This window comes from Diabrotica undecimpunctata, chromosome 3 (genome assembly GCF_040954645.1).
Source record: "Diabrotica undecimpunctata isolate CICGRU chromosome 3, icDiaUnde3, whole genome shotgun sequence".
Lineage (NCBI taxonomy): Eukaryota > Metazoa > Arthropoda > Insecta > Coleoptera > Chrysomelidae > Diabrotica > Diabrotica undecimpunctata.
This window is the reverse complement of record NC_092805.1, coordinates 52601729-52629477: the sequence shown is the minus strand read 5'-3', so window position 1 is coordinate 52629477 and position 27749 is coordinate 52601729. Positions and strand designations below refer to the sequence as shown.

The window sequence follows — 27749 nt, the reverse complement described above, 5'->3', positions numbered from 1 at the left end:
AAAAGAAGACATAATACTTATTCGCAAATTCAACTAGCATTCTTTAAATTATTTTGTAGTTACACAACCTGCGAGGTGCTCAAAAACTAAATATTGAAATTGCGGAATTTAATGTCTATACATAAGCTGATAAAGATAAGATAACGTCAAGCTAGTATGAATATGTAGTAGGTTTCATTACATTAATTTGGTAAGTGTTTAAAAAACAGTTTTAATTTTTATGTTGTTGTTGTGAATCGTGTAGTGAATTCTGAATAAAAGGTTACATTTAAGTTATATTCAATATATTGTCGTAAAACTAATTTCTTTCGTATTTATCGTTTTAAAAATACAAATTTTTGAATAATTACACGTACAGATAAAATTATTATTATAATTTAATTTAATTAATTTAGTTTTATTATGGCAATTCATACATAATATACATTTTAAATTAGAAGACTATAAAATGACATTTTTAGTATTTTTGCGTCTGTTAAACAATTTTTTTTTTGTAAACTTCATTTGATTACATGATGTCAACTTGGAAGCATGTCAGAAAAAAATAGGGACGCATACGATTGGTATTTAATATTACCCCACAATTAGACCGTCGGATTTCCGACAAAGTTCATCCACGATCTTAGCACTTATGCCTTTGAGAGTATTGGAAGATGAAATCAATGATAATAAAATATGTGAAAATTGTGGGATTTCCCGGAGACATTTGCGAGAAAGTTGAATTTGCTTTAATAAATAAAATCTTCTTTTCTAAATTTTTTGCTGTCATGCCATTTTTTAAACGGATAGAGGAGTATTAATTATATTTTTAAAAAATTCTTGCATAAGGGCTACTGGTGCCATAAAGGAGTTAATTATCACCTAAATATTGAATGTTAATTGGTCAGTATCTGTGATTGTTTCCTTCATGCCACTTGAAAGTTTTGAAAACAAAAATTTTTCGTGATAAGTTGCGGAAAATTACAAAAATTCGATTTTCAGAAAAACGCATTTGGTTCAACTCTTAATTTCCTTTTTTTTTGTTTATCTCATAGGACATTTCCAGTACACAAAGAAATATAAGGGATAAATCATGTTTAGTCTATATAAATAAACTCTCAAAACTCATTAATACTTCAGACTCCAGACATAAAACAATCTCTAATTCTTCGTGAAAAGTATTTCAGAACACCTTAAATATATGGCCTTCCTCGAAAATTCACAAACCCGATATTCCTCTTTGTCATATTGTCAGTGCATAAAACTGCGCTACACAACCATTGGCCAAAACTCTACAACCTTTCGCCAAAAATGCTTCATCTTTCGTCAAAAATTATTTTCATTTCATCGAACTTCTTAAACAATAATCTATCTCACCTTCAGATATTCTAGTAAGTTTCGATATAGTTTCACTCTTTACAAACATTCCTATAGAAGAAACTCTAAACATTCTGAAAACTAAATACAATATCCAGCAAGACTACTTATATCTCATTAAACATTGTATATCCAACACTTATTTCATTTTCCAAAATCAATTCTACAGACAAATAAATGGTGCCCCAATGGGCTCCCCACTATTTCCAGTAATTGTCAATATCTTTATGGAAGACTTTGAGACCCGAGCACTATCCACATCAATGCTCAAACCCACATGTTGGCTACGATATGTTGACGATACATTCGTCATTTGGCCCCATAGCAGTGATGCTTTGGTGTCTTTTTAAACCCATCTGAATGGTATTGATCTTAGTCTCCAGTTCACGATGGAAGTGGAAACTGATCCATCCCTACGGTTTCTCGACGTTATCATAAAGAAAAACCAATCCCAAGGTTTTCATCACTCTGTTTATAGAAACTCCACCCATACCAATCGTTACTTGCATGCCAACTTTCATCATCCACCTTCACAAGTTAATTCAGTCATTAATACCCTTGTCTCCAGATCAATAGCTCTCTTCTCTCTAGTTATCAAGCCCTCATCCAAAACGGTTACCGCGCAAATTACAACAATAGGAGCACAGACAGACATCAATCTCTTACCCAATCTCACAAAACTTTTCTTTCTTACATCAATGGTGTCACTGACAAAATCCTTAAATCAAGAGGAATTAAGACAATATTTACCCCCAATAAAAGCTTTCATCTCTTGTCCGATCACTCAAAGATAACGTTCCAAATGAACAACAAGCAGTTTATGAAATTCCTTGTGCAGGCTGCCCCCAATTCTATATAGGCCAAACATATCGTAGGATCCAAAATAGGATTTATGAACATTTTATTTCTGTTCGCAATTCTGATTCAATTTCAGCTATAGGTCAACACCATTTTCATATAGGTCACAAAATTGATTTTGAAAACTTCAGAACCATAGCCTCCATCCGCTTCTATAAACCAAGAAGTATCCGAGAACCATAGAAATTCAAAAAAGGCCAAATTGTCTCGATAAAAGAGATGATGGTATACGTTTACGGTGATTATTGAGATAAGGTACATCCTGAAATGATTTCAGCCAAAAGTGGACTCCTATGGAAAATCTGAAATTCAAAACATATCCCCCTGGACTATTTGGAACTAATGGAAAATGAGAAATCCTTACACAATGTTAGTAAATAAATAATATTTACTAACCACGAGATGATGCATAAGAGATTCTTTTTAAAATATTTTTAAAAAAATTATTTATTTTTACTACTTTTTGTTATCCATTTTTTACCAAAATTAGTTCAATACAAATGATGACATAGCTATAAAAATTGAGCTCGTCCCACATACTTTCGTTGCCAAAAACATAGTGCATAATTCTAATATATCTAATATTTTTCATACATTACATAGCACTAAAAATAATTTTCTTTTTTGTTTACACTATACTTTGAAATTATTTTTAGCTTATTTTTCAGATCCGATGTATACTCACATAGATCGATAAATGCAATGGCGTCAAGATGCTGTACCGTGACGCTGACGAAAACTTTTCTTTACATTTTCCAGATAATATTTTTGGTGAGTTATTTTAATATATACGTACATATTTTTAATAGTGGTACTACATTGTCACAATTATACCAAGTATTATTAGATAATATATATATACGATATTCAATTTTGTTGATGTAGAATTTTCAAATGAGTTATTCCCGCGACGTATACAAAACTATGACTTATAAGTTATGTTGGTAACAAAACAAAGTGTGTTATTGTCTATAGTTCATCATAAAATTTTTTAGGTTATATGCTATTGTCTGTTTTTATAGGGGGTGTGAAAAAAATGTTGGTATTTAGGAATGACAATGATCAGATGTAGTATGAAGTCGATAAGGTGTAATTTACCTAAAAAAAAATTGCTTAGTTGTAAAAACATTATTTACTGTTCTCTAAATCACGCCTTTTTACACAGGGCTCAAAAATACTGTCAGGGATAAAATGGACAAGAAAAAATTCTTCTTCTTTCTGTATACAAGCAATTTTGCTTGTTTTACAAGATTTGGTGATGTGTCTCATGCTATTTTACCGCCACTTTTTTATTCTTCTAAGTATTCTCATTGCTGCTGTTTCGCACTCTCTGTGTTTTTGATATGTCGGGCCTTTTTTCTGATGCGTACATCATTATTGGTCTTATAGTGGCCTTATAGATTCTTGATTTCATCTCCAGTGTTCAATCACAAATTAGTCCATTAATTTGTAATCTCACATTAATATTAATTTCCTGAATTTGTATAGTTCCATCGTGTATAATTGCGAAACATATCGATTAGTAACTTAATTACAGTTTGTTCAACTTGGAAGAGGATCGTAAAAAGAGAAGAAGAATCTACATATCACATAGCAACCAAGGAAGTGCGTTGGTCTAGCCAAATAACTTCTAGCACTATCTGGATAAGAAACGTGTAACGCTGCAAACTATTGCCTAATATTTATTGAGGAAATGCCTGCAATCATTTCCTCGGTTTAAATTATATTTGCTAGCTTTCAAATGTGATGAGTATGAAGAGCTAAGCACAGTGCTAGTTTAACTAAAGGCATACATGAACTCTCGACCTATATGCGTTGATGCGGAAGATTTAGAGAACAGAACAATAATAAGCCCAGGACACTTCCTAATTGGGAGAGAACTAATTTCACAAAATAGGGAGGACGAGTTGAGCACATATACGAATATGCCACAAATATGGAGGCAGTTAGAAAAGGTAAAAAGAGATTTTTGAAACAGTTGGAGACATGACTACTTGTCAAATCTACAACAGCGATATAAGTGGCAAAAACCCGTCACCTAGAAAAAGAAGAAGTGGTGATAATAAAGGAGGACGATACTTCGCCGGGGAAATGGCCACTAGCGAAGATAATCGAAACACATCCCGGAGCCGAAGGTTTGACAATAGTCATAACAGTTCAAAAGGCGAACGGAAAAGTAACTACTCGTCCTATACAGAAGTTGATACCAATAGTAAGAGCCCACCTCACGAAAGACAAGTAGAACACGTAGTATGTGGAAAAAATTTATGTTTTGTATACTATTTTTAGTATTTTTGAAACCGTCAAACGGAGACTTGTACAAGATTTATGCCCCATCTCCCGGATTGTATTCAGAGCGTCTTAGCGATGTATATATAGATCGAGGGATATCACTATCAAGTCGGCTTAAAGATGAACAAGAACGGGCAAAAATAATAAGTAGAGCATTGGATCTGGAAGTTAAAAGAAGGCCGAAAAGGGGACTTCTAGAAACAGTCCTCATATTATTATTTGGAGTAAATGATGAAGTATATAGAGACATCGATTACTTGGACGAAAATCAGAAGGAAATAATAAAAAATTCAAAACATCAGACGAAGATGATGTTACAAACTATAGCTTCGATTAATTCTACAGAAGACAGAATAAATGGACATTCAGCTCATATAGAGCTGACATATTAGAAAAAGAGTACATACGACTGAGTGGAAGCAGCCTATGACCGTGCAATGGAATATGCAGGAGAATATACGAACACATACGAAAAAATATTAAGCCTTCATTACAATCATGGACACTTCATAGATATTAAAAAACTCGGAGAAATAGAGCCAATTATGTTGAATTCTACACAGTTTCTTCCAGAAGAAGTAATCTTCCAGTAGATTATAATAATTTACACTATTTTGAAGTGACATATGAAGATAAAGAAAGGTGTATAGAATTAAACAAAGGAGAGTTGGCATGTTCACCTATGTCACTTATTAATATGGATACCCAGCCGAACTGTATCTTAAATGAATTATATGATAGAACTCCCAACACCACCTGCAATATAGTAGAGTACTTGATAAAAGAAGTCAGTTGGTTGAAAATTAGCACACCGAACCTCTGGCTAGTCATTCCACCATACGCTATAAATTTAGCTATAATCTGCGATGGTTCTCGATCTAAACATATAATAAATCAAACGAGTTTTATAAAGCTGTCACCAAAATGCGTTGCTCAGACCCGGAACATAACATTACGTCCAGTAATGGACTAGAAGTTACTTAGAGACTCCCGTCAGCCTCATTAAAGAGCTAGCAGAGGCCAATAATAAAACAGATCAACATTCCCAGACATAATATAGACATTCGGGGATGTGAATTGCCAAATACACTATTTGAGGCAGAGCGGTTGAGAGAGCGGTAGCACTACTCGGGTGAGATAATAATTCAAAAACCGAGTAAATTAGTATTATGATGTTATAAAGTGTTGTGATTATTTTAAACTATTAATATTATTTTATATTTTATGTATTTAGATATTTTCTATTGGTCGTCTGGTTCTTATAGAGTAGGTAGTCAATATGTTCAACAAATTAATCCATTATTTTGTAATCTCACATTAATTTTAATTTCCTGAATTTGTATAGTGCCACCGTGTACAGTTATGATTTATGAAACATATTGATTGGTAGCTTAATTACAGTTTAATCAACTTCCTGCAAACGATTGCCTAATATTTATTGAGAAAATGCCTGCATTCATTTCCTAGGTTGTAATTATATTTGCCAGCTTTCAAAAGTCAAAGGTTTTTGTTCTATGCAGAGGGCAATACACTTATTTGATGAATCGTAGCATTTTAGTGAGGTTATAAATATAGATTCGGGACTAATTTGGGACGCAGCCTATTATAAATATTTACCTCAACAACAACTATAGTGTAACAATTCAGTATCTGTCAATAAAACTATATTTTACTCCACGACTTCAACATTTTAATTTATCTTCGTCGGTCGAGAAGAATCGGATAAAGGGAATTAGTAACAATTCGAACTTATAACTATATTTAAATTTGTCCACCACTTATTGTATCGGGTACGCCATATAGTATTATCAAGGCATCCTGCTGATCCTGCTACTTTTTTTTGATTACTTATTTAATGCTAACTCCATCTACTTTAAGTTTCAATTTCCATGGTTATTTACTAATTACTATTGTTCTAGTTTTCTGAAATTAAATCATTACGTGAAAAGATTATTGAGTTGAAAGAGTCATTTTCAGAATTTTAATTTAACCAAACGGACGGTTCAATTTAATACCCTTCTGGTGTAAAATTTTACGCTAGTCTACCATACGACAATAAGGAAGATTCAAACAAAAAAGGTGATGATTAAGACCACGAAGGTGATTCTTGAAGAAGTCGTATATTTGTATCTTTTCAGGACTACAAATTCAAGTAAAATCAATATTTTTTATAAAGTACATTTTTTTATGAATGATAACATACGGTACTTCCAGTGATACGGTCTAGAGACAATTACGTTGACCATGAAAGACGCAAATAAAATGAGAGTAGTACAGCACGCAGTGGAACGAGTCATGCTGGAAATAACTTTAAAATATCGTGTCCACAATAAAGAACTATGTAGAAGAACAAAGGTATAGGAGGTAATACAACGTGCCACTGCATTGAAAGTGGTCTTGGGTAGGACATGTTGCCAGACAAGATGATGTCAGGTTGACTTAACGCATCGTACAGTGGATACCTAGAGTACATAAGAGAAGTGTGTGTGCACCTCCAAAAACATAGCTATACAATGTGAAAAAAAGGCAGAAAGACAATGGCACCAGGTAGCAGAGGACAAATTAAATTGGAAACTCCAAGGGGGGCTTACGTTCAGCAGTGGACAGTTAAGGGCTGTCGAAAAATTACTTCCTGTTCCCAATCTTCATTCCGGTCTATCGGCCCAGTCTCCTCGTCGTAGATCTCTCTCTGACATTGACTTTTGGACTCCATTAAGCCATATTGGTTTTGGTCTTCCTTGTTTTTTTACGCTCAGGTGGCAGCTAATCTAATATTACCTTCGGTAGGCGATGGTCTGTGATTTTATATACATGTTCGTACCAAATAAGAAAAAGAATTTTAACTTTGCAAAAAACTTTTCTTGAATTTGTTTTTCTTAAATGTTTTATATTTCAGCCTCGTTGTAGTATTTAGATGACGATATTATAAGAGAATCAGCGAATATTGATACCAACGGGACCCGAATCTTAAAAATGGTCTTCGAGATCGCCGCACGTTTCATCTAAGCTATTAACACAAAACCCTGGATGCCATTTTCGAGCTATGTGTGCAGACCTTTGATTATCTAATACCTGATATGAGTTGTTATCATCATCATCATCCAGCCTTCATTTATCGCGTCCACTGCTGGATATAGGCCTACTTTAAACTCCTCCATTCTTTGCGATTTTGTGCTCTTTGTTGCCAATTTTTGGTAATACGCCTGATGTCATCAGCCCAACGTCTAGGTGGTCTTCCTCTACTACGTTTGTCTGCTCTTGGCCAACGAGTCATGCATTCTCGCTACATGGCCTGCCCAATTCTATTAAAGTTCCGCTATGCGTTCCACAACATTAGCAATACTCGTCCTTCTTCGCAGATCTTCGTTTCTTATTCGGTGCCGCAACGTCACTCCCAGCATAGATCGTTCCATTCGTCTCTGCGCCACTCTCACTTTCGAAGCTGTAGTCTTGGTTAGAATCATAGTTTCCGCTCCGTAAGTCATGACTCGTCTTTGGATTTCGCATGTTTGGTTATCCCTACGTCTACGAAGTAGACGACGCCATGAGTAAGAGAGGACTAAACGATGGAGAATGGAACAACAGAGAGAGATGGAAACGGTTGAGCGAGGGAAGGCAGTGAATACTGTAGAATCCCTAAATATATATATGGTTATCCCTGCTGATTCTTATTTCGTGACCCAAATACGTATATTTCTCGACCACTTCTGCCACGTTGTTTTGAATAGTTAAATAGTTATTGGGGACCATATTTGTCATAAACTTAGTTTGGTAAAAAAAAATGGAATAAGAAAAGCATCACCTAGTCCATTGAAAAGTTAAATTCAGATTTTTTAAGGACGCCATTTTATTTTTTTGATGTATTGGGGCGGTTAGTGTAAGCTTAAGTTAAAGTTTGTAGAGTCGCCACCATTGTCCCCCAGGCGTCATTTTGTAAAAAGGAGTGCAAATTGTTTTCGCGCAGTATCTCGTAAATTAGCAACCCTAAAGATTAAAAAAAAAAACATGATTTGTAGTAAATAAAATTTTCTACAACTTTATTTTTATTACTTTTTATAGTAAAATTTAACATAAAAAAAGTTATAAACAAATGGTATAGAGGATAATATAGGAATATTATAGAGGATTTTTCATAGAGAAATTTTCACTACAAATGTGTTTACTTTTATTAATTTCTCTAGAAATTTTTACAGCGCTCCGGTTACAAGTTGACCGAGTTCTTGAATACCCACCCACAAGAATACGATAAAAACTAACCATTAGGCTTAGTTTTTTATTATATATTTTTTATTCATATAATTTATTATTTTGTTAACATTCCTATAATATTATTAGTTTATTATCGACCGTTTTTTTTAAGTGGTATCCTCATTAGGCCTAATTCACTGAAAATTTCCAGGCGATATAATATTGAGCATAATTATATATTTAAAAAGTTGTTTTTCAGCTATTGTTTTTTCATTTTCTTTGACGATCTAGGCTGCGGTTCAGGATCTAATTTAGTATCTAAGGTGAATGTTTGCGAAAGAACGGAAGTTAGAATTGTCGTCATTGTGGGTAATTCATTATCAAATTTTTCGATTAATTTTAATATTTCCATGATGTCACCATGATAAATCACACTGTAGGGCATTTGAGGCATACTTTTCGGCAACCACACATAATTTCACAGTTTCCCTTGTGTCTGCAGAAAATTAATTTCAGAAGGTCGGGGGTGTTGTAATTTTTGAAAGTTTTGGTTGGTTCCACATTTTTGCCTTTTCCAGCTACAGTCTTCAGCACTGTTTCCTGTTGATAAACTCTAACACTGTAAAAATGAGCTGCATCTTGTGTTGGCGGAAGCGATGATAAGTTAAATGTAATTTTGGTCACTGTCTTGGCGAATCGTTTGTATCTCATGCTGTAAGTGAATGATTTTTATTTCCACCATATAAAGAGACGAAAAAACATTCGTCAATGACAGTGGGCAAAGATGGCTCAGCTTTCTCATTGAGAAATAATACTTCTTTATTTTCTATTTTACCAAAAACAGTAACACAATTAAGTTTGCAGACAATTTAATTTGATACAAATAATTTTTAATAAAATTTGCTGTGGGGTTGCTACTTTAAGAGATACAGCGCGAAAACCTTTTGCATACCTTGTTATGTTAATGTTAACCAATGAAATTAAACAAATTTGTATTGAAAATTATCCTGTAAAAAAACCTCTATGATATTGCTCTGGTGTTATTTTATGTTGTTTTAAGGCGCAAAAGAAAATTTGTTCCAAAATTTTTAGTTATTTTTGTTTATAACTTTTTAATTTTCCATTTTACCTTTAAAAGTCATTGAAATAAAGTTGTAGACAATTTAATTTTCTACAAATGTCTATTAAGAATTTTTGAATTTTTGTAAGGTGGCTAGTTTACCACATGCAGCATTAAAACCCATTCCCCCTTTTTCCAATATGGCGACGGGGGACAAAGGTGGCGACCCCACAAACTTGAACTTAAGCTTATACTTACCCTCTCAACACATCAAAAACATTAAATTGCGTCCTCTAAGAAATGCACGCTAAGGCAAAAAAAGGCATAAAAGTGTAACATTGCAATGGACTAACCAAAGTGACAACAAAAATGTGACCACCGGAAATACAGTGAATAGATTCGTACTAAGCCAATATTTAGAAAATAATTTTTAATGACAAGCTACAGAATAAATTAAAAACACAATCTGTTTTTGAGGTTATACTTCTATAAGCGCGTTAGACGGTGGAAATTTGTACGGGAGTGAATGGGCAAAATCATTACATATGTAAGATATAGGTAAGAGAGAGAGAGAGAGAGAAGATATATTTTCTCTCTCTTTCTCTCTCGAGAATGTATGATCGAGAACTGTCAATTTTGAAATACATTACTGTTATGTCTAATTAGCAATTTTTTTGCGTGTTTTGTTCATACGCTGGTATATGTGAGTTCGAATCCCAATACGAATTTCTTTTTTATTTTTGAAATATTTAAAAACCCCATGTTAATCTTATATATGTAATATACGCAAAAATGCGAAATTTTAGAATAAAATGAAAATTTACAACATAATCCGAGTTGTTGGTTTTTTATTTTTATCTTCCACAAACATTTTTTGAAGTTATACTTCTATACGCGCGTTTGATGTTGGAAATTTGTACGGGAGTGAATCGGTAAAATCATTACATATGTAAGATATAGGTAAGAGAGAAACAGAAGATATATTTTCTCTTTCTTTCTCTCTCGAGAATAAAAATGTTCCTTTTGTAAATATATTTAATATTTATTAATCCAGATTTAGCCATACGGCTCACACTTCCTCTAAGGGGAAAATTCACTCATCTCAGATACCTACGGTATCAAAAGGATTGAGCTCTGGTGGGACTCTTTCCGTGTTATCGAGCCCTAGGAGACTTGGTTTGCTGGAGTATCTCCCAAAAATTTTCGTACACACCTGGACGTCGCGAGGAGTACAGCTTTCTGCATCCCCTTATAAAGATGTTCATTTAGACCCAGCTGTTTTATGGTCGCTAGGAGGTTTTTGGGAATAACACCAGTAGTAGATAGAATAATAGGTACTGTCTGGGTACTTTCCATTCTCCATTGTCTCCTGATTTGTATTTCTAGATCTCTATACTTGGCGACTTTTTCGTTGTATTTAACACGAAAATTATTGATGTTAGGCATCGCCACATCAATAAGTGTTGTTTGCCTGGTAAGTTTATTAACTAGTATGAAATCTGGTCTATTATGTGCCACTTGTTGGTCTATGAGCACAGTGCGGTCCCAGTATAGCTTGTAGTTGTCATTTTTAAGCATTTTGTCAGGGACATATTGATAATAAGGAAGATGGTCGGTTTGGAGAAGTCCCAGTTTGTCAGCTAGTTCTTGGTGGATAATCTTTCCTACTGAGTCATGGCGTTCTTTATAATCAGTTCCGACAAACGCCTGGCAGCCCCCGGTATGATGTTGGATAGTTTCTTGGGCTTGGCATCCATATCGGCATTTGTCATTTTGGACTTGAGGATTTTTAACAATATATTTCAGGTAATTTTTAGTTGGTATAACCTGATCCTGAATGGCAAGTAGGAAACCCTCAGTCTCGGGAAACATCTTTCCTGATGTCAACCAGTAGTTCGACGCTGTATTGTCGACATATTCTTGGCTGATCTCATTGAGATGTCGCCCATGCAGAGGTTTACTCATCCAGGTGCGCATTTTTTCTTGCTTAGTCAGATGGTTTATACGCATTTGTTGTTCCCTCAGTTTTAGCGGCGTTGTGTGATCTACTGCGCAAATTGTTCGATGTAAGGTAGATGTCTCAGCATGCACCTGAAAATAAGTTCTTAAATTAACAACCTGTTTATCCAATTGCCCACCTATGTCCATAAGTCCTCTTCCCCCTTGATATCGCGGTAATGTTGTTCTCTCTACTGCACTGCGTGGATGGTGTTTTTGCGCCTTTGTGAGAAGTGTTCTTACTTTCCGCTGAAGACTCTCTATATCCGTTTTTGACCACTTTATAATACCAAACGAGTAGCTCAGTCCGGAACAGGCGTATGTATTTAATGCCTTAAACAAATTTTTACTATTAAGATATGACCGATTTAGCTGTCTTACTCTTCGTACGAACTCGGAAGTTAGTTCGGTTTTCATTAGTTTATGGTCAATTTTTCGCGCTTGCTGTACTCCGAGATATTTGTACATATCATTTTCACCCATTGCCTCGATGTTTTGGTCATCATGCATATCGAAACCTCCGGGCTGAACGTTTCCTCTGACTATATTTACTATACGGCACTTGTCTAGTCCAAAATGCATACTAATATCATTATAGAAAGTTTCTACAGTTTTTAGCATCTGATTTAAGTGGTTTCGAGTGGAAGCCATTAATTTTAAATCATCCATATACAACAGATGATTAAGCTTCGCCACAACAGTGTTGTTATTTTTGATGCTAAATCTTGAGTCAGTGGAGTTCAGCAGCTGAGATAGTGAGTTCGTCGCTAGGCAGAACCAAAGTGGACTTAACGAGTCTCCCTGGAAAAGACCCCGGTTAATAGGGATATCTTCAGTTTCGATATTGGTTTCACCAGCTATTTGAAGGTGATTTTTAGTCTTCCACTCTGCCATTATATGCTTCAAAAAGGTCAAGACATTATCATCGACTTTATATATTTTTAATATATCTATAAGCCATTCATGCGGTACTGAATCAAAAGCATTCTTGTAGTCAATGAAGGCAGTAAAAAGGTTTCTTTTTTTTTTTGGTGTATGCCTGGTTAGAAATGACTGAGTCGATGATAAGTTGTTCTTTGTAGCCCATGGAGCCCTTAGCGCATCCTTTCTTTTGAGGCTCTATGATATTGTTCAGAGCACACTGTTGGTAGATACGCCGGACCACACAGGATGTGACCAATTTGTACAAAGTTGGAAGACAAGTAATTGGGCGGTACTTGGCTGGATCTTGGGTGTTATTTTGATCCTTCGGTATTAGATAAGTAGTTCCCTGAGTAAGAAATGATGGTATTTCCTGTGAATTAGAAATAATATTATTAATCAATACTGTTAAAAGGTCATGAACACTCCAAAACTTCTTTAGCCAGAAGTTTTGAACTCCGTCTGGTCCAGGAGATTTCCAGATATGAAGCTCTTTGATAATGTTCGAGACTTCTTCAGTGGTGAAAGGCTCATAAGGAATATTCCTGTAGTGTTGACAGTTGTTCGTCATGTCTTCAATCCATCCAGGATTTTTGTTATGAGTAGCTGGCGTCGAAAGTTGGTTTCCCCAAAACTCATGAATTTCTTCTTGGCTTGGGTAGGATTTATTTACATTTTCTACGGTGGAATTCAGTTTTCTATAGAAAGCCTTCTCTGCATTCTCAAAAAGTATATTGTCGCATTTACGGTTGTTACTTACTTTGTATCTCCTTAGGCGACCTGAATAAACGGAGAGTTTTTGTTTTAATGTGTCTAGGCAGTATTAAGCTGTGTTGTTTTCTGGATCATGTTGTGAGTGTCTTGGAGTGTTCAGAATTATTTCTTCAGTTCTTTTAATTACTTTTCGACTTCTTACTCCTCGGATGTATTCTGTAATTTGTCCAATATCCTTGCGCAATAATTCAATTTTACTTAGCAGTCTTTTTTCCCAGGGTGCAATTCTGTTTTCAGTCCTTCCGATATTAGTTCCCCGTCGTGTTCTGATCTTAATGCCCATAATATTAGCAATTGCTTTTGCTGCACAATAAATCAGCATATGCAAATATTCTAATGTATGGGCTTCCACGATATAATTGGGTAGGACTTCAGTGTCCATAATTTGTAACAGCGCACCTAGTTTCTTACAAGAGTTTATTTTTTTGTGGTAATATTTATTAATATTATTCAGATTTAGCCATACGGCTCACACTCCCTCTAAGGGGAAAATTCACTCATCCCAGATACCTACGGTATCAAAAGGATTGAGCTCTGGTGGGACTCTTTCCATGTTATCGAGTCCTAGGTGACTTGGTATGTCGGTGTATCTCCCAAAAATTTTCGTACGCATCTGGACGTCGAAAGTAACACAGCTTTCTGCATAATCTTATATAGATGTTCGTTTAGACCCAGCTTTTTTATGTTTTCTAGGAGGCTCTTCGGGATGACTCCAGTGGTAGAAAGAATAATGGGTATCGTCTGGGTACTTTCCATTCTCCATTGTCTCCTGATTTGTATTTCTAGATCTCTGTACTTGGCGATCTTTTCGTTGTATTTAACACGTAAATTATTGGTGTTGGGTATCGCCACATCAATAAGTGTTGTTTGCCTAGTAATTTTATTAACTAGTATAAGATCGCGTCTATTATGGGCCACTGGTTGGTCTGTAAGCACAGTGCGGTCCCAGTATAGCTTGTAGTTGTCATTTTCAAGCATTCTATCAGGGACGTATTGATAATAAGGAAGATGGTCGGTTTGGAGAAGTCCCAGTTTGTCAGCTAGTTCTTGGGGGATAATCTTTCCTACTGAGTCATGGCGTTCTTTATAATCAGTACCGACAAATGCCTGGCAGCCACCGGTAAGATGTTGGATGGTTTCTTGGGCTTGGCATCCATATCGGCATTTGTCATTTTGGACTTGAGGATCTTTAACAATATATTTCAGGTAATTTTTAGTTGGAATAACCTGATCCTGAATGGCAAGTAGGAAACCCTCAGTCTCGGGAAACATCTTTCCTGATGTCAACCAATAGTTCGACGCTGTATTGTCGACATATTCTTGGCTGATCTCATTGAGATGTCGCCCATGCAGAGGTTTACTCATCCAGGTGCGCATTTTGTCTTGTTTAGTCAGGTGGTTTATGCGCATTTCTTGTTCCCTCAGTTTAAGCGGCGTCGTATCATCTACTGCGCAAATTGCTCGATGTAAAGTAGATGTCTCAGCCTGTACCTGAAAATAAGTTCTTAAATTAGCAATTTGTTTATCCAATTGCTCACCTATATCCATAAGTCCTCTTCCCCCTTGATACCGCGGTAATGTTGTTCTCTCTACTGCACTGCGTGGGTGATGTTTTTGCGCCTTTGTGAGAAGTGTTCTTACTTTCCGCTGAAGACCCTCTATATCTGTTTTTGACCACTTTATAATACCAAATGAGTAGCTCAGCGCGGAACAGGCGTACGTATTTAATGCCTTAAACAAATTTTTACTATTAAGATATGACCGATTTAGTTGTCTTACTCTTCGTACGAACTCCGAAGTTAGTTCAGTTTTCATTTGTTTATGGTCAATTTTCCGCGCTTGTTTTACTCCGAGATATTTGTACATATCATTTTCACCCATTGCCTCGATGTTTTGGCCATCTTGCATATCGAAACCTCCGGGCTGAATCTTTCCTCTGACTATATTTAGTATACGGCACTTGTCTAGTCCAAAATTCATACTAATATCATTAGAGATTTTCTACAGTTTTTAGCATCTCATCTAGGTGGTTTCGAGTGGAAGCCATTAATTTTAAATCATCCATATACAACAGATGATTAAGCTTCGCTACAACAGTGTTGTTATTTTTGATGCTAAAACCTGAGTTAGTAGAGTTCAGCAGCTGAGATAGTGGGTTCATTGCTAGGCAGAACCAAAGTGGACTCAACGTCCCCCTGGAAAAGCCCCCGGTTAATAGGGATATTTTCAGTTTCGATATTAATTTCACCCGGTATTTGAAGGTGAATTTTAGTCTTCCACTCTGCCATGATATTCTTCAAAAAGGTCACGAGATTATCATCGACTTTATATATTTTCAATATATCTATAAGCCATTTATGCGGCACTGAATCAAAAGCCTTCTTGTAGTCAATGAAGGCAGTAAAAAGGTTTCTTTTTTTGGTGTATGCCTGGTTAGAAATGACTGAGTCGATAATAAGTTGTTCTTTGCAGCCCATGGAGCCCTTAGCGCATCCTTTCTGTTGAGGCTCTATGATATTGTTCAGAGCACAATGTTGGTAGATACGCCGGGCCACACAGGATGTGACCAATTTGTACAAAGTTGGAAGACAAGTAATTGGGCGGTACTTTGCTGGATCTTGGGTATTACTTTGATCCTTCGGTATTAGATAAGTGGTTCCCTGAGTAAGAAATGATGGTATTTCCTGTGAATTAGAAATAATATTATTAATAAATACTGTTAAAAGCTCATGAACACTCCAAAACTTCTTTAGCCAGAAGTTTTGAACTCCGTCTGGTCCAGGAGATTTCCAGTTATGAAGCTCTTTGATAATGTTCGAGACTTCTTCAGTGGTGAAAGGTTCATAAGGAATATTACTGTAGTGTTGACAGTTGTTCGTCGTTTGTTCAATCCATCCAGCATTGTTATTATGAGTAGCTGGCGTCGAAAGTTGGTTTCCCCAAAACTCATGAATTTCTTCTTGGCTTGGGTAGGATTTATTATTTGCATTTTCTACAGTGGAATTAAGTTTCCTATAGAAAGCCTTCTCTGCTTGCTCAAAAAGTATGTTGTCGCATTTCCGGTGGTTACTAACCTTGTACCTCCTCAGGCGGCCTGAGTAAACAGATAGTTTTTGTTTTAATGTGTCCAGGCATTGTTGAGGTGTGTTGTTTTCTGGATCATGTCGTGAGTGTCTTAGAGTGTTAAACAATATTTCTTCAGCTCTTTTGATGATTTTTCTACTTCTTACTCCTCTTATGTATTCTGTTATTTGTCCAATGTCCCTACGCAGTAATTCAATCTTCCCCAGCAGTCGTTTTTCCCAGGGTGCTATTCTGTTACCAGTCCTTCCGATGTTGGTACCCCGTCGTGTTCTGATCTTAATGCCCATAACATTAGCAATTGCTGTTGCTGCACAGTAAATCAGCATATGTAAATATTCTAATGTGTGGGCTTCTGTGATATAATTGGGTAGGACTTCAGTATTCACAATTTGTAACAGCGCTCCTAGTTTCTTAGAAGAGTTTATTTTTGGTAGCGGTGGTCTGCTAAGTGGGTTTGTTCCACTAAACTCTTGTACAGCGCGTGCCATCTCGTTTACCAGACTATCGTGCAACTCGTTATTGTCCTGCTGTGTATTATTAGGTTGAGTTTCTTGTACGAGAAGCTCAGGAACCTGCTCGTTGGGGACTTCATTAGGGACTTGGTCTGCAACTTGCTCTTGGTTATGGATCTCCTGTTCAATTTCGCTTCTGATAATGTCGCGTCTAGTCTCTGGGATAAGATTGTTTCTTAAAATTACCCGGTATTGGTCTGCTACTCTTTGTTCAGATACTTGAATTTCTGGGTATTCCCTGCAAAATTCGGTATACAGTTGTTGTCGATAGCCGATCGTTTCTTGACCGAGGTTTGTCACCTTATAATAAAAGCGCAAAATATTTTCGTTTATGGACACAGTCCATTTCATGCGCTGCCTCGGTCGTCCCGCTTGAGTGAGCGCCGGCTGATGTTCCAGCGCAGCACCTTCAGCGGGTGGAGCTCTTGTTGTTGTTTGGCTCATTTGTGGTTCTTCTTGTTGTTGGGCTTAATATTATTATTATTATTATTATTATTATTATTATTATTTTATTATTATTATCATGGTAAATTAAACATATGCGTAAGTAAGTTATGTATATTGTCATTTTTAAATACTTATGAATATTGTATTTTAATTTGTATTTTATTATTATATTGAATTATGTTGGAGTGTATTGTATTGTATTTTTATATTAATAAATATTAATAACAAAATAAACAATGAATTTTACTGCAGAGTATGTCTAAAAAAAATGTTTTGCATTCAACTACTTTCATACATATATGAAAATAAAAATATACATTTTCATCAAAATATTGATTCAATCCTTCATTTACTATACTCCTATTACAGGTCAAATGTTGTTTATATACAGCAAACGATGCACCATATACCTAATTCTGTTTCTCTTTCTGCTCTCTCTTACCTATAGCTTTACATATGTAATGATTGTGCAGATTGACTCCCATATAAATTTGTAACGGCGAACGCGTGTATAGAAGTATAACTTCTACGGGTAGTCCCACTGGACTGCCACACCCGGTTTTTTTTTAATTTAAAGTATAGTCTATGTTTTTAGTATTAATTCATTCATCTTGAAATTTTTCTTAATTCAGAAAATGCTTATCATTAGTTCCTATTAAATTTTTTTATACATCTGTTTTAGTTCACTGGATTAGCGATTTGTGCGTTGGCAGCATGGAAGTTTATGATTACGTTCCATTTCTTACGAGTCCTGGATAGTCACATGTACTCAACGGCATTTTATTTATTTCTAGCTACGGGTTGTCTAGTCATTTTAGTATTCCTTTTGGGATGCTGTGCGATACCAAAACGTTGGACCAAATTATTATTTTTAGTAAGTATTGTTTTACACATCAAAAAACTAATCGTACGTATTTTCTTTTTTGTTAAACGAATACGTATGGCTAACCATTAAAAATCGTGGAGTATACCTACACTGTTCAAAAAGTACCTTCGTGAAATAATAATATTTAGCTCATTCATTACCAATTATACCTATGTATATATCTAGTGAAGGGATTTATAGAGTGATCAAGTTTGAGCATAAGGTTACAAAACATATTTAAAATTAGTTAGTAGTACGGTCGTCAGAGAGTTAACCCCTAAAAATCATACGAACAAACTGAATTTTGCCGCGAATATTAATTTTGGGACCACAAAAAAGATGCAAAAAAGTTTTCCACTTTTACCCCCGAACTTCTTCCTAAAACTGCCCTGGTAGGGGGTAAAACCGCAAAAAAATCGATTTACCAATCTCTCCAATAATTTTAAACACAAATGTTTATAAGCACTTTTTGTGTAAAATAAAATCGATATCTTTTGATCCAAGGGTCCTATCGACAAAAATCAAGATGAGTTTTAAAGGTAAAGAGTGCAGCTTTCGTATGCAGTTTTTGTATTTTGCTGCGAATAAACTCAGTTTTTATAAAGGTGTTAAATAAAGAAACGTGGAGCATTTTTTGCTATTTTTACGATTTTCGTGAGATCAATAAAATTGATCACTTTCATTGACGAGTCGTAGCAAAATTTCCATTTTTAGAGGTCATCTTTAACCTATGACATGAAATTTTAATTCTAAATTGTGGCAATAAAGATGGCATTTGAAATATAAATAAAAACGCAGAATTTAATGTTTTACATTTCAAACGATCGCATGTCACGGGAAATGCCTCCAAGAAGACGGTTTTTGTGTGTATTTTGTAGCAGAAGTTTGCTTCTTTTGAAAAACGTACTAGTTTAATTGAAAAAAAAGTATCAAACGTTTTAGATTTGTTTTGGCAACAAATGCCTTACATTTGTTACCAAAACTCAAAACTAAAATTCCATGGTTTTGAAGGTTAGACTCTAGCAATTGAAACTTTATAATGGTCAGTCAATAAAAGGGAAATATTGTTGATCTCATGAAAATCATAAAAAATGGTAAAAATCGTGCCACGTTTATTTATTCAACACCTATATAAAATCAAAGTTTACTTGCGGCTAAATACAAAAATTGCATACGAAAGCTGATTTTTGTCAATAGAACACATGAATCAAAAGATATCGAATTTTTACCGTTGAGCTTATACAGATTTCATTGAACATTGATTTCGCGCGCGTAAGTAACTGACATTCAAAATCGACAGTCGCTTCAAGCGTTGTTTGTTAGAGAACGGTTCATTCTACACAAAAAGTGCTAATAAATATTTTTGTTTCAAACTATCTCAAATGTTTCAAATTTTTTTATATAAAACATTTTTTCTACGATGTATGAATTTTTGGTAAATCGTTTTTTTTGCGATTTAACCCTCCCTCCTAGGGGTAAAAGTGGTAAACTTTTTCCATCTTTTTTGGTGTCCAAAAATTAACATTCTTAGCAAAATTCAGCTTGTTCGTATGATTTTTAGAGGTTGAGTGGCATTTTCGTCTCTGACGATTGGAGTATAGTATTTTTTTGTACAGTCCCTTTATATTACATAAAATCAACACAAGATTCTTTATCGGGTAAGCATTAATATGAAGTGTATGTACTAATACCTATCATATTATATAATAATAGAAATATTCTATCGTTTATTGTACATAACGAGGCTAACAACAAATCTATTTTAGTTCTATTCTTACTCATCCTATTTTTATTTGGTATTGTTAAAATAATAGTGCATGTTTATAATACAACTCCAAGATATTTTAACGTTCATATAACTTTCGACATATTTTTTGGTCGCTGTATCAAAACTACATTTCAATTTTGAAAATAAACATAACACAAAGTTTCTGTGCATGAATCACTGCTTCATTTAAGTTTGTGTTACATGACCAACAATATGCTCTTTTATTTACTCTTCTGAAACGGTTGTCATTTGTCATAAAAGTAATACAACGTTGATTAGTACCTACAGTAGAAAAATAGTCTACAAATTTTTAATGGGTCATTTGACCCATCACATATAAAACAATACTACAATATGTAATAACAACTTTAGGAACTATGGCGTTAATTCTTATCGATATATGTGAGTCACTTAATACGTAGTATTGTGTGTATTTGAGTCACATACTGAGTCATAAACTTACCACTCACTGAAAGAAACGACAGATCAGATTTGATTTCACATATAGTGCCTCTGTATATTCGTTTATACATATTTCATCCTAGCAGGAATCATCAGAGCGACTGGTACGGAAGCCCTAAACGTGAAAACAAATATTGTCCGTCAAAAAAAAAAACAATAAAATGGCTTCGATTTGGATACTATAGCGACATCTGAAAATAAATCTCGAAAGTAGAAATCCGAAGATTTCCGAAGAAAGTCCTTTCTTTTATTTCGGTATACTCTTTATGAGTACAAGAAACCAATTCGCCAAAGATTTTTGCTTAGATTAGGAGATATGTTGTAGGATACAACCTTTAGATCCTCTATATCTCTATTACATCTTTTAGCATCGTCTGTTTTGCCTTGTAAATTTATAGAAGGCACAGATTAAAGCAAAAATCTGGTTGGTTTCATCTACTCATTACTCATTTATGATTATAATTTTGTTATGCTAATTTTATCCGTATATTAATTTTATTTTCTTTCTTTTTCAGTATATTATTCTCTTATTAGTACTATTTTTATTCGAAATTTTAATTGGTGTGCTAGCCTTCATCTTCCAGGATAATATCGAAGAAGATTTAAACCTTAATTTTAACAAAACGATAATAAGTACTTACCAAGTCGACGATAGTAAAACGATATCCATCGATTATATTCAGGAAAAGGTAAGATAAAATTTGCCTTTATAAAATATTTGTACTTAAGCTGACTGTATTTATATGTAAATAGATCTGTTTTATTTTCCTGACTAAGACAGAACATATCATTTAATAGTTAGAGTCCTCGTCGACAAAAAAGATTATAATAGATACTTTCTCCAAATTTTGGGTATTGCTTCATTAGGTTGAGTCTTACGCGGTTTCTCTCTGCAACTTTTTTTTTGTTTTTGGGTCGTTTTTCCTAATAAATAAATAAATAAATAAATAAATAGAGAACAGCTCCCAAAGGAATGGACGGAGGCATATATGACATCTATATTTAAGAAAGGAGATACAAAAGGATGCGAAAACTACAGAGGAATAAGCGTAATATCATCAAATATCATTAATAGTAAGATTATATGGGAAGATACTGAGAAAAAAGATAGAGCAAGCAATAAAAGGCAAAATCGGTGAGGATCAGGCAGGCTTCTCGGCAGGAAGATCATGCATAGACCACATATACACACTGGAACAACTGTTGGAAAAGAAAAAAGCAAAAAATAGAGATATACACTTGGCATTTGTGGACCTGAGAAAGGCGTATCACTCTGTACCAAGGTCTGAACTATGGGAGGCAATGTACAAATTAGAAATACAGACGGAACTCATAGAAGCTACAAAAGCTCTGTATAAAGAAAATAAAGTGTCCATTAAAATGGGAACAAGAATCATAGGAGACTTCACCACAACAAAAGGGCTCCTGCAGGGTTGTTCCACATCTCCAACCCTATTCAAAATATACTTAGAGAAAGCCTTGACTACATGGAAAAGAAAATGTGAAGGCATGGGAGTACCGGTACGGAACGAATACCTATATACGTTAAGCTTTGCAGACGATCAAGTAGTGATTGCACAAGACCAAGACGACCTCAACTACATGATGAAGAAACTACAAGAAGAATATACCAAGGCTGGCCTAGATATTAACCTCGCGAAAACAGAGTACATATCTACAAATGAAGAAGACATAGAAGATCTACAGATTGATGACAACGTAACAATCAAAGGAAAGGATTAATTCAAATACCTGGGGTTTATAATCACGAAAAAGGCAACAACAGAGGAAGAAATTACACAAAGATTAGGACAAACAAGAACAGCAATCCGACAACTTAGCTCAGTATGGTGGACTAGACACCTAAATATGAAGACAAAAACGCAGATTTATAAAACATTAGTGCGAAGTATTATGACATATGGGGCTGAAAATTGGATCATAAACAAGAAAAACAGCAGTAAGATAGTAGCATCAGAGATGGAATGCCTGCGAAAATGCTGCAGAGTAACAAGAATGGATAGGAGAAGTAATGACGAAATAAAGCAAAGAACATCAATAGAAACAGACATACTAACATATATAGAACAAAAAAGACTAAAAAGGTATGGACATGTAAGAAGAACTAGCGACAGCAGATGGATAAAGAGAATAACCGAATGGAGCCCCATAGGAAGGAGGAAAAGAGGAAGTCCCCGAAAATCCTGTAGGAACGAAGTAGAGAGGCCTAAACGATGGGGAATGGAACAACAGAGAGAGATGGAAACGGTTTAACGGAATACTGTAGAATCCCTAAATATATATATATATATATATATATATATATATATATATATATATATATATATATAATACACAACCAGGTACATACAAAAAAATACCTTACATACAAAATTTAACAGATCAAATTGTCCCACTTTTCCGAACAATAAATTAATTTAATATAATCCACTTCTAAATTCAAGGTTATTCTCAAAAATAAAAGGTAAATCTCCAAATTCACTAATGAGTAACATAATTTACCGAATAACTTGCACTCAATGTCAAAGTTGTTATATTGGTCAAAGTCAACACTGGCTCAGTCAACGTGTCATTCAACACAAAAGTGACTGTAACTTAAGAAAAAAAACTCTTCTGTCTTAGTGGACCACCACTTAAGGATAGGACATAAATTTGTCTTTAGTAATGTAAAAATCTTAGAACAGTTGATAAGTATAAAAATCGGCTTTTCCTTGAAATGGTACACATTAACAAAACTCTTGAATCTATCAATTACAATACTGACACCAACCATTTGTGTAATTTACTGCAACATTCTAAACAATATATGATATGACAGATCTTAACCTTTACAAACAATCCTCACTTAATCTTTAAGTAACTCTACCTATAATTTTATTCCATTTTTCAATATCAGTATTACAATAACCGACTACGTACCATCAATTCCATTTTATAGATCAATTTAACATGTTCTTAATTCTTCCTCACTCCTCTAATATTAATCTTATCTTTTCACCCTACAATATCCATAATACTGTCGTAATAATTGTTTACTTCAACTTATTCACTAAAAATTAATGAATATAAGACTTCACTCTATAAAATATAATGTATTGCGGTTACCATAACTCCTAAATAAATTAAAATCAAACAAATATGTTAGCAAAATTTAAATTGTTACTATTTTAGTTGTAAGTATTGAAATATTTTTTTGTTTACATCCAATAATTATTTTAATAAATTTACAGTTTCCTCCTGAAGAAGACATGTTCGAGTCGTCGACGCGTTGAATGACCTATATTTATCATCAGACTATATTGTTTGAAGGAACTTGTTTTCCGATTTTCCTGTCAGACGGGTGAAATGTTTCGGAAAAATTAGAGGAAAAACGCCCCCTCTGCACATTCGTCAGTTTTGGAAAAATTACAGTTGTCTCCTGAAGAAGTCACAAAATCGTGACGAAATATTGAGACATAAAACAAATAGAGTTTAATTTCCTTTAGACCGATTGCTAATACTATAAAATTAAAATGAAATTAAAATAAAATTTAAATAAAATTTAAATTAAATTTAAATAAAATTAAAGTAAAGTTAAAATAAAATTAAAATTACATTAAAATAAAATTAAAATAAAATTAAAATAAAATTAAAATAAAATTAAAATAAAATTAAAATAAAATTAAAATAAAATTAAAATAAAATTAAAATAAAATTAAAATAAAATTAAAATAAAATTAAAATAAAATTAAAATAAAATTAAAATAAAAATAAAATAAAACCAAATCGAATTAATTAGAATCAGATCTAATCGATTGGAATCGAATTGAATTTTATCAAATCGATTGGAATTGAATTAAAATGAAATCAAATCCATTGAAATTGAATCGAATCAAACTCAATATAATCGAATCGAATCAAATCGATTGGAATCTACTCGGATTGATTCGATTAGAATCGAATTGAATGGAATAGAATTGAATCGACTGGAATCAAATCAAATAGAATCGAAACGATTAAAATCGAATCGAATCGAATCGATAGGATATGGAATGAAATCGAAGAGAATCGATTGGAATCGTATCGAATCGATTGGGATCGAATTGAATCAAATCGAATCGTATCGAACGGAATTGATTGGAATTGAACCGGATAGAATCAATTGGAATCAAATCAAATCGAATGGAATTACTTTATCAGCGGTCTATTGGAGGGTAATTTGTTTGATATTTTTGTGGTATTTAATATAGGGTCGGTTACAAAATATAAAAGTAAATTTGATTTAATAAATTCACATCTTTTTTGTCATTAATAGCGTTTTGGTACGTTTTGATCTGAATTTATTAATATATTTCTATTTTTTGTGTTTTGTTCTACTTTTGTTCTAATTTTTGTTTGTTCAAACTTGAAATAGTAATGTTTTTCATGTTTAGTAAGTGTGCACTCGTATTCGTTTTATCATATTTATGTGAATTTAATCTAGAATGTAAGTGCTTTGTTTGACCAATATAAACTCCTTGACTCCTATATATACATGGAATTTTATAGACTATGGTGTTTTTTTTCAATAGAACAGTTTTCCTCTTAAATTTGCTAAAATATTTATTGGTAACGTTATATCCTTTACGTGCTTTTTCTATATTATGTTTGAAAAAAAATATTTAGATCATTCACATAAACTTTTCATATATGGCAAAGTTGAATAGGTGCTCGGATTAGGCTTATTATTTGCTGAATTGTTATAGTTATATAAACCCTGTTCATAAAAAATTGATTATTTCTTCTTGGTGTAATGTTCTAACGTTTCACATACTATTTTTAGTTCTTCTCAAAACTCACCAGATCTTTCATTTGAAGTGTATTATAATTTGTAAGGGCTTACAACTAATAAATGACAACGTATATCGATACTTACATTGTGGTTTGATTGGTAATTTAAATATCTGTTGGTGTGGGTTTATTTTTTGTAAACTTTGGTTGCATATTGAAACGTCAAACAATTATAAAATGTAATTTTTATTTCAATCAATTGTGGCTTGGTCGCATATGAATAAATAAGAAATGTAACTCAAACATGCCACAAGGAAATAGTTTCAGAACCTTTTCAGTCTGTTGTATTATACTTTTCGCCATTTTAGTATTAACTATTAATTTAATTAAACTTTGTTTTAGCTGCATTGTTGTGGAGCTGTTAGTTATATAGACTGGCGGCAAAATGAATGGATCAAAAATGGAGCTGTTTTAAACAGAGTTCCCGATTCCTGCTGTAAAACTGTATCTGAACATTGTGGATACAGAGATCATCCTTCAAATATTCATGAAGAGGTAAATATCTTAAATTATTTCACCATATAGTTTATATCAAATTTATTAGAAACTAAAACAATCGACGGAAAAATTAATAATAACTAAAAAGTATTAGTATATCGCACTGGCGCTGCAACTTCAAACAGCCTCGATATTTTACTTTTCGGTTTAGCGTTTGGTTTTTATTTTTGCACAATTTTATTAAAAGGAATAAAAAAACTTGCTGAATTACTTTTCAGTAGTACTGTCGGGACAATAATGTTCTCCATATACTTGTTGCTGCCAAATATAACTTTCGCAGAGGCTTTGTATAAGAATTTTTGTATAAGAGTTTAAGAATCTTTTATAATAATTGCCTGTATTTATTTCCGTGAATGGATATTATTACTGGTGATTCACACTTAGGTGCCTCATCAATTCTTTCCCTATCTGCTTCAACATTTTATACAGGTCTTAAAGTATCTTCTCTCTAACAAATTTCAATTTTTAAGCCGTAAACAACCCAAACCTTTGATTTTTAATTTTTAATGTAATCACTACTACCTAATCATATTATAGCGCTTCTTGCTGGTGCTTGAAGTTAACTGTTAGTTATATTTTTAAGTAATATTACGTATAGTTAAGTATATTTTTATTTTTAGGGATGTATCAGCTACGTTGCAGAAAAAATTAAAACAAATTTCTGGATAATATTTATAGCCGCACTTGGAATTAGTGCCTTTCACGCTATCGGCATTATTCTGGGAATAATTTTGTTCATAAAAGTGGAATCTGGAAAACACGATAGGGATTACAGTACCAAAAATGGAGGTACGGAGGCGCTACTTCCAGACGATCGACAACTTCATTTCTGAAATTTATAGTTCAGTCACATATTACATTGATTTTGTACTCTTGTTATAGCCTCTAGCACGACAGCTTTAAAAATATATATTTTAACAAATTTACGACGAGTGCTAAAAAACTGAGTAAATATAAAAGGACGTGTAATAGACATAGCAGTCAACATTTGAAAAATCCTACTTCATCATTAACTTTTTAAATTTTTAATTTTTGATTTTTATGATTTTTATAAGTTTAAAAAACCGTACCTATCCAATTTAGGAATCGTCAAGCTTTTGTATATATTTTTTGTAATAATAGTTTAACGAGTTTATTTATCATAGAAAAAACAATGATAGTATTTTTGTCTATCTGTATTGTATATTCATCAAAAATTGTTTCTTTTCATATATTTTTAGAAGTAATTGTTTTATTAGGTCTAACCAATTGACATCCATGACTATAATTCAACATATTTTTGGAGAGCTTTCATTGCCTTTAAAACCTTCATCTTCTTCGAGTGCCTTCTCCCATCGAAGATCGGCAATAATTATGGTAAATTTTTCTGGGCCTTACTCAGCCAATCGTTTGAACCTAATGCTTGTTCAATCTCATATGTTCTTAAGCTAGGAGTATAGTCTACGTCCACGAGTTAAAGGAAGTGATATCTATTCTGTCTCATTACATGGCCAAGAAATGCAGTTTTTCGCTTTTCAATTATTTCGATCAGCTCACCTTCCCTGCTTTTTCTACACAAAACTTCCAAGTTGGCTATTCGCAACAAGTCCAAGGTATTCGCAATATTATTTAATGTACTCACATTTCAACGTATATTCAGGCTGCTAACTTTTAACGTCCACGCTCCAACCGCGTACAAAACTGTTGAATATATCTAGCACTTTACCAAAACTGTTTCTTATTTCTATACCGAGCAATCGTCACTTAAGAAGCTACGCGTTTTTAAAAAGTTTGATCTGGCTATTTCAAATCAAATAAAACGACAGAAAATGGAACATACACTTTTTAAAAGAGTTT

At 33.8% G+C, this 27749-nt stretch overlaps 1 protein-coding gene across 2 annotated transcripts; it reads left to right on the top strand.

Annotated features, from left to right (window-relative positions):
• The first annotated feature begins 76 nt into the window (after nt 1–76).
• On the top strand, nt 77–27749 carry LOC140436805 (CD151 antigen-like). Of its 2 annotated transcripts, none has more exons than XM_072525910.1 (6): nt 77–190; nt 2883–2985; nt 18173–18364; nt 21101–21274; nt 25758–25910; nt 26534–27749. In XM_072525910.1, the coding sequence occupies exons 2-6, from the start codon at nt 2917–2919 to the stop codon at nt 26744–26746; spliced, it is 801 nt and encodes a 266-aa protein (XP_072382011.1). In that variant the 5' UTR covers nt 77–190; nt 2883–2916; the 3' UTR covers nt 26747–27749. The 2 variants fall into 2 exon arrangements, with proteins under 2 accessions (XP_072382011.1, XP_072382010.1); XM_072525909.1 differs by having other exon boundaries at nt 180–261.

Bases quoted from the DNA above. Each gene is read 5' to 3' on its own strand.
- LOC140436805 (XM_072525910.1), top strand. From the start codon at position 2,917: ATGGCGTCAAGATGCTGTACCGTGACGCTGACGAAAACTTTTCTTTAC. The intron at 2,986-18,172 runs GTGAGTTATTTT...CATCTGTTTTAG, and splicing joins TTTTCCAGATAATATTTTTG to TTCACTGGATTAGCGATTTG. The intron at 25,911-26,533 runs GTAAATATCTTA...TTTTATTTTTAG, and splicing joins CTTCAAATATTCATGAAGAG to GGATGTATCAGCTACGTTGC.